General features: G+C 32.1%; 1 protein-coding gene across 1 annotated transcript; it reads left to right on the plus strand.

Moving 5' to 3' along the window:
- Positions 1–831: 831 nt before the first annotated feature.
- On the plus strand, positions 832–8,079 carry LOC136984884 (U20-hexatoxin-Hi1a-like). Its single transcript, XM_067282027.1, has 5 exons — positions 832–974; positions 7,337–7,382; positions 7,458–7,494; positions 7,567–7,791; positions 7,861–8,079. The coding sequence occupies exons 2-5, from the start codon at positions 7,359–7,361 to the stop codon at positions 7,995–7,997; spliced, it is 423 nt and encodes a 140-aa protein (XP_067138128.1). The 5' UTR covers positions 832–974; positions 7,337–7,358; the 3' UTR covers positions 7,998–8,079.
- Positions 8,080–8,368: the final 289 nt, after the last annotated feature.

Below are 8,368 nucleotides of genomic sequence, written 5' to 3' on the forward strand. Positions count from 1 at the left end.
CAGGAAAATCATTTTTACGTAATAAATATTTTTATTTTTCTTTAAAAATAAGCTGACATTAGCGAATTGTTTAAAAAATTCGAAGGAATTTTTATGATTGAATAGTTAAAAACCATAAAAATTTGAAAGTAATTTTTTAAAAACGTAATTTAAATGTAAATATTCAACTTTTTGAATTATTATTTTCGAATCTTTTCTCTTAACTAAAATCTGTAGAGAGTTTAGTTAAGAGAAATTGCGCAAAGTATAAATTCTTCTCTGTATGCATCTTTCCCTGTATAATGCATCCGTGATTATCTCTTAACATTATCTCTGAGATGATGCGGTTTTCGTGATTTCACTGAATATATTCGGACAGACATCGAACAAATCTGGAAACTGTATAAACACGGTTTACGGTAATAGGAACTTGAACGTAATAATTACACAAAATAATTAAATTTTTTGCAATTTTCTCATATTTCTTTTATAGTCTAAAACGGGAACAATTATTTCTAAACAAAAAAACATTATTCAGCTTTCAAATTGAGTAACAAATTAAGTAACTTCTTTATTTTATTTTATTTATTTTAAATAACATAAAAAAAAATGTAAAACATTTAGATATACTCTTTTTAATTATCAATACATTTCGATTTTTCACTCTTGGAGTATTTTATTTTATTATTATTTTTTTAAATGAAATGTCATTAATAACCGAATTCAAATTTTCCCTACAATTATTTGTAAAGAATATCAAAAGTTGTAAAGTTATTAAAGAAGTTGTCCTTACTTTTTTTTGTATATCTTGCTTAATATTTGTTTAAATAAACTTATAAAAAAAATATAACGCCGTATAAGGAAGGAGAAACCGGTCATTCAACATACGTTTCAAGGTACAACGATGTTTACGCAACTAAATACCTTTCGACTACGCATAAAAGAACTTTGCGCAAATAGGACAATTCAAATCATCTGAGAACTTTAACAGAAATGTAAGTACCTTTTATCATTCACGTTTTTTAATTTTCGACGTCAGAAAATTATATTTAATAATGACATCTATATATGTAAGATGGCCCAAAGCCAGTTAACCATTTAAAAATAGAGTTTCTCCTTTATAAAAGTACTTGCATACTTAATCATATTTTTATTATGTTTGCAGCACTCTGTACTAATCTCAGTAGACGATCCGTATACGGTTAACTAAGTTTTGGATCATCATATCCGCACAAATTTCGTTGTTAGAATGTAAAATTATTAAATTGACATAAAAATTATTTGCGCATTTAATTACTTTACTTCATATGTGTGATGTAGTAATTACACAAGTTGTCTTTAAGCCTGGAAACACAGGAGTTATGCTGATCTTTCTTTGTTCTTTTACGTAGCATCGAGTAAGAAAGGACGAATTACAGTTATTTTGTTGGTATTAAGTTGCCAAAAAGTTTAACAAATTGCATCAATACTGCTGTGTATAATAGAAAATCTGGATGTCTGTTAAACTCTTTGACAATTTCCCGCTGACTGCGGGTTCCCACCATCAAAATAACTAGAATTCGTCCTTCCTCGTTCAGCGATGTTTTATCTGAAAAAAATAAACATCAACTCCTATGCTTCCAGAGTTATACGGCACCCTATATATAAGATGTTTAAGTTACAGAATTTTAGTACATTAAGTTTAAAATTATAATTTTATTATCAAATATTGTGGAATCTAAACATTTTAACGAATTATTTACTGTAATTACTGCGTAGACATATCTAATAACAATATTAATTAGCAAAGTATTGTGTGACAAACATAGTTTAATAATACAGGTTACCAAGTAATATCTTGATATCCTTGAAACAATTGCAGTGTTCTGCCCGATTGACAATTTATCTAGAAGTTAATTATAATTTACCATTGTTGGAAAATTACCCAGACTTCTAGATTTTTATCTTATAATTTCACGCAATTTTCCAATCTTGCAACATCCTATCCAAATCTGTATTCACAATCAGAAAAATCAATCAGAAGTTAACCAATAAACATTCACGTACGTAAAGTAAAATAAATTGGAAACTGAAATAAGTTGGAAAGCTTGCGGTACCCAGTAAGCATACGTATTGTGTAGTTCCAAATCTAACTTGTAAGTTGTGAATTGTTGTGACTTACGTGCTCTGTCCTACGTAGTGGACTAGGCCTAATTATGGAAAATGAAGAGTTTCGTATAATCAGTGGCATAAACCATTACAGAGACCGTTTTCTAGAAGAAATGTAGCTGAAAAAAATCAAAATTGTGAGGAATAATAGACTACGATCTGAGATTCCAAATTTAACTTCCCATCATAAAGATGCTTAACGTTCTCGCGTTTTCATTATTTTTCGAATGGTTGTTTTGGCGATTTTTTGTAAAAAATAAGTTTTTGTTTACCATCGATGAAAGCAATCTCTCTACGTAATCTTGACAGACTTAAATGGGTCTGTTGGAAATTGATAATGATTACTGAGAGTTGATTGTTTTCTAAGAAGTCAAACAATATGCTTCTGCTGAATATTACTTAAAATTACTCATTAAATAGGTCAAGATTTTCTTTGTATCATTAAAAACACACAAGATTCTTTACTAAGGAAGCAAGTAATTCGAGATATTTATTTAACAAATTTCAGTATTCAGAAGAAAATGAATGAATTTTCCAGTACATTAATTTAGAAAATTAAGTGCAATTTTCATTCATTTAATACATATGGCGTAAAACAGGATGAGATACCTAGTTGGAAGAAACGATTAGAAGTGGTTTACTCAAATAATACCCAGTTGGACACGTCAGTAGTCACTTTAATGGTGGCTCTGCTTAACGTTCTTGTGTTTTCATTATTTTTCAACGATTATTTTGGCGATTTTAGCGATTTTGTTTACCATCGCTTTCTAAACTATTTTGCGACATTTACATTTTTACGAAAGGCTCTGAAATTCGAATGTGTTTATGTGATATTTTTGTTAGAGTAAAAGTAGGGTTAATTAGTTGTGGTGTAGTCGAAGCCAGAAGTTCTCCTAATAATTTTAATCTAAAATATGGAAATAGGCATCTTTCCCATACGGTTTGGGAGAAATGCCTACTGGATTTAAGGGAGAGATGCGTACTTTTTCTGAAATATTTTATGATGAACTTAATTAGTTTATCAATCTTAGATGCCCACTGAACACAAAAGAAGGGAAACTGGTACCAATGAACCGCACAAGACTTACTTTTAGTCAGGGGCGAATTCTCTGGGTTTGCTTAGCATGCGCCGCATGCTTAAGAAAAAGTTTCGACTGTCAATATACTTTTTATATGAAAACAAATATGCCAATAATAATTTATTGTAAGGTGTAAACTCTTTTATCATTTGTGTTTGCTTTTACATTGACAGCTAGCGGCTAGCCATTTTAAGTCAGTGCCATGCTTGCGGGAACTCGATCGCTCGCTCCTGTGGAGGTTTACCGCAGCAAACAAGTGCGCGCGCATGACGTCATTTAAAACATTTTACACGTCCAGATTGTATCGAAAGCTTGCGGTACCCAGTAAGCATACGTGTTGTACGGTTTTAAATCTAATTTGTGAATTGTTTTAACTTTCGTACGTTGTCGTAAGTAGTGGACCAGGCCTAATTATGGAAAATGCAGAGTTTTGTATAATCAGTGACCTGTTACAGAAACGTTTTCTAGAAGAAATGTAGCTGAAAAAAATCGAAATCGTAAGGAATAGACCACGTTTTGAGATTCCAAATTTAACTTTCGATCGTAAAGATAAGAATGAAAAGTATGTACGACATTTTAAAATATTTCAATACGCAAATATACTTTGGTTAGCTGGATCTAAAAAATTAAATAAAATATTCTGCTGGCCTGCTTGTTATTTTCAACAGACAATAGAGTGTGGGATAAAAATGGGTTTGTAAATTTAAATTGTCTTTCTGTGGCTGTCAGCAGACATAAGAACTCTGTAAGTCATCTTTCTGAATACTTTTGGAAGGACAAGAATCGATCACCAGTTTAATGAGCATTAGCGGTCAGATGCATAATGAAATAGCAAGAAAAACGGCGACATTCTTAAACGGTTGATTGATGTTGTATGCTTCTTGGGAAAGCAGGACTTGCGCTTTCGTTGCCATGACGAGTCAGATACTTCTCGCAACAAAGGAAACTATATAGAACTTCTGGAGTTAATTCGTCTATCCGATCCACTATTAGAGAAGTATTTAAAAGAATTAACAGTTTTCCGCGGCACCTCTTCTGCAATCCAAAATGATTTGATTGTCTTCATCTCTTCAGTAGTTACAGGCGAGTTAAAGCAGGAAATCGAGCAGACTGAGTTTGTAGCGATGATTTTAGATGAAACCTCCGACGTAATAAACAAATCACAGCTCTCAACTATTCTTCGTTTTGTTGATCAAACTGGACAGACTCGGGAAAAATTTATCCATTTCACTGATATTAGTAGCCATCGTTCAGCTGCAGCACTTTTAGAGAATGTTAAAATTGTTCTGAATGATTTCAAGTGTGGTAGCAAACTTATTGGACAAACCTATGATGGCGCTGCAGTAATGGCAGACCAAGTCAACGGTTTAAATGTAAAAGTTAAAGAGCTATATCCCACTGCAGTTTTTGTTTACTGCTACAGCCACATGCTAAATTTAACTCTGCAACAATCATCTCAAATATTCAGGGTTTTCTTTCAAACACTTTCGGGACTTTCAGAATTTTTTTCTGTCTTCTAAACAAATATACGTTCTTCAGTGTTTTGTTGATAAAAATTGTCTTCAGTCGCTCCTACGAGATGGAATTTTGCCTCAAGACTTGTGAATACTGTAATATGACGTGATAATAATGTTCTTTCAAAACTTTCTTGAACACTTTGCAGATTGGGATAATGATACTGTCATAAAGGCGATTCTTGTCTTTCCTGCAAAAGTTTCAGACTCGCTTCTTATTTAATGTCTTTTCTCGAGTATTTTTATTTACTGATGTTCTCTTCAATATTCTTCAGACAAAAAGTATGGATATTGCATACAGTGCTTAAAAAAGTAGAAGAAACAACCAAGAAACTGGGAGAAATAAAGGAACACAATTTCAGGAAAGTATTTGAAGAAGTAACAGAAACAAGGAAGATGATGAACGACCACTCAAAAAACATACGATGCATTCTGAATACAAGAATACAAACGTCTCTTCGTGGAGATCTTAGATTACATAATAATGCTTATTGAACAGCAACATGTAAGACAAACACAAAAAAGATTTCACAGAAAAGTCTTTAATGGAGATGCAGTATGGAGCATTTTTTGATATCACCCGTTTGAGGAATGAATTGTCTGTTCTCTATTGTTCGCAAGAGTTTAAATATAAGCCTGTTTTTGAGTTGGTTAAGTTAATGATTGAAAATGGCCTTCAAATGGGACTAAATGAAATGTATAAACTTGCTACATTGATTGCCACAATCCCTACTATTTTATTGCTACAGCTGAAAATATTTTCTGCATTGCGAAGAATAAAACGTATGGCAGGTCAACTCAAAGACAAGAAAGACTGACTATCTTCACTGGCAGTGTTGTCAATTGAGAAAAAAGCTTTACTTGATGACTTAAATATTCGACCGACATTTTGTGATGAAGTGATACAGAAGTTTATCGTGAAGAACAAGAGAGCAGACTTTACCTTCAAGTGAAAGGTTGCTACGGTGATCACTTTCCATCAAGTAATCCATAACACATTTGCAATTAAGCTTTGTATTATTTCACTTGCATCAGTTTCAGGTTTATAGGCCTATAGTGAGTGTGTGTCTAGACACTGTATAAATGGTCTTTTTAATTAATAGTCTATACATTTTTTCACACCAAATAACGTTTCTGCCTACTGCTTAGTACTAGAGATAGGGCTTATTATTTCTATTATAACTTTCAGCTTGCGCAAAAATTTGGTCAGGATTCGCCCCTGCTTTTAGCTGAAACAGTACATACTAATCGTCTAAACTACTATCAAGAAAGCAAAGAATTTAACATTCTATATCGTACTCTTCGCAGAAGGCTTAAAGATAGTAATTTAGCAAAGCGAGCTCTTGAATCAAATCAAATTCAATGTTAGGTGCTGAAAATAAAAAAAAATAAAAAATTACATTTGATTCTCATATAATTAAGATACAAAATCGAAACAAATAAAACAAATTGGATTGATGTGTGATGTACAAAAAATGGAGACATTAAACATGCACATTACAGAGTATAATGAGTGTAGAAAATACGAAAAGCGCTAAATGTTGATTAAATTAAGTGTTAAATAATATAGGTATCTCATTCTTAAGCATTAGGCAACTTCCTTCCGGGAGAGTTGCCTAAGCTAAGTACGGGATAGATGCCCAAAACGGACAAGTGTTACTTTGTTGCTACCACTCTGTTACGTCGAGTTTTTATTTAACTTTGTTCAGTTTTATTAAAAGACAACACTTAGCTATATATGCGTTATATAATTATTTCTTCTGGATTCCACTGTTAAACGACTTATATGCGTTGAAAAAAACTACAGTATAGGCGTCTCACCCGGTTTTACCGTATATTAATTTATTTTATGAAAATAATAGGCCTATAATTCTTTCAATTAAATTATAAAGTTCTATAAATAAACAAATAAATTTGTTTACACTAGTTCTTTGTCTGTCAGTTTGCTGTTCGATAAATATTTTGTAAACTTCCAGCTATAAATTCGATATTTTTGAAATAATTTAAGAGTCAACATATTTTTGTATCAAATTTCGTCAAGAAGATTAACGGTTCCTATTCCGAATTTTCAAAAAATCGAAAAAACTTCAATTAGAGTTAACAAACAATTCTAATTTATTATTATTTTTCTTGTGTTAATAATTTAATTTATTTTCGAGTTGAAATTTTTACATTTTCAGACCTTTTGAATTCGCCAATTAAACTGAAAAAATTTTAATGACAATATCAGATCAATTTTCAAATCGTTCAAAAACAATTCGAAAATTGGATTAATGGGATGAAGCAACGCAACAAGATCTGCTAAAGGGGGTGTAGCATCCGAGAGGACTTTCTATGGGAAACTGGCCTCTATTCAGGTGCCAGGATGAAACCATTGAACACTTATAGTTGGTTGCGGGTTCGTGTCTGATCAACAGACTGACCGCATGAGTTTTTTCGTGTTTCCCGTAGAAAATCTTCCGACGAGGCTATCTTTTGGAGTTGCATTATTTCATCAATTCACGCCAATTCAATTTAAAATCAATTAATGTGCTTAATACAGTGTTTCTGTAAGTTAAATATTAGATTAAAAGACTAAGTATTGATGATGTTTACTCTTATTTTTATTTTTTTCAGAGTAGCTACAATAAATTTTGTAATGAAGACATATTTGATACTCCCAGTAAGAATTTCTTGAATAATTTCCAATTTAAAATAGTCTACAAAATATTTATCTGAAGTATTTTTCTTTTCACAGATTTGTCTCGCTTTAATAGCGATTTCTTCTGCTCAAAGTGAGTCACGTTTTAATATTTAGAAGTTAATTAGTATTCAAACTCGAGAGAAACTTTTGCATTTCTTTTCAGCAAAGAGCGAGTGCCAGGAGCACAGAGAAAAGGCAAGTAAGAGTTCTGCACCAGTTAAAGTAGTGCCCATTTGCGAATCGAATGGTGATTACGCGGCTTTACAATGTCACAACGAAGGAAAGTTCTGTTCCTGTTGGCGCAAAGATGGTACACCCATAACTCAACCCTCTACAAAAATTAAATCTTGCGTTTGCCACCGCGATAGAGACGATAAATTGAAAAACTGTAAGTTAAACATAATTTTCTAACATGTTTTCAAGGGAATATTATTTATATATTCGTTCTTTTGCACAGCTAAAGGTGGCACTGTGCCAGAATGTAGCGAAGATGGCAAATTTAAGAAAAAGCAATGTCCCGGTTCCTCCGGGCAGTGTTGGTGTGTCGATCCAGAAACGGGAATAAAGAATAAACGAAATGTCAACAATTGCTGATTACAAATTGTTTTCAAGTTTCATTTCTTTGTTGTATTGTAGATTTAATAAATAAAAGTAGCGATTAATGAACCCTATTAAACACTAGACCTTTCACTATAATAATCCTTGAGTGCAATTGATGCAAATTTAGATTGTAGGTAGATAATTTCCGGATTTTTTCAACATAAAAACGTAATATAATGGTATTTTTATATTGTGTTATACAAGTTTAACAAAACATTTAATGGGAAAATAACACAAAGCGAATAAGGAATTGAATTTGACTGATGGAAGAGGCAACAGATTAGTGTTCTGCCAACTTTTCGGGAGGACTTTCTGTGGGTAACTGGCCATATTTAGGTGTTAGACACGTGAAAACTCGAAATTTT

The sequence above is a fragment of the Centruroides vittatus genome, unplaced genomic scaffold (assembly GCF_030686945.1).
Source record: "Centruroides vittatus isolate TY-2023 unplaced genomic scaffold, ASM3068694v2 contig_936, whole genome shotgun sequence".
Taxonomy (NCBI): domain Eukaryota; kingdom Metazoa; phylum Arthropoda; class Arachnida; order Scorpiones; family Buthidae; genus Centruroides; species Centruroides vittatus.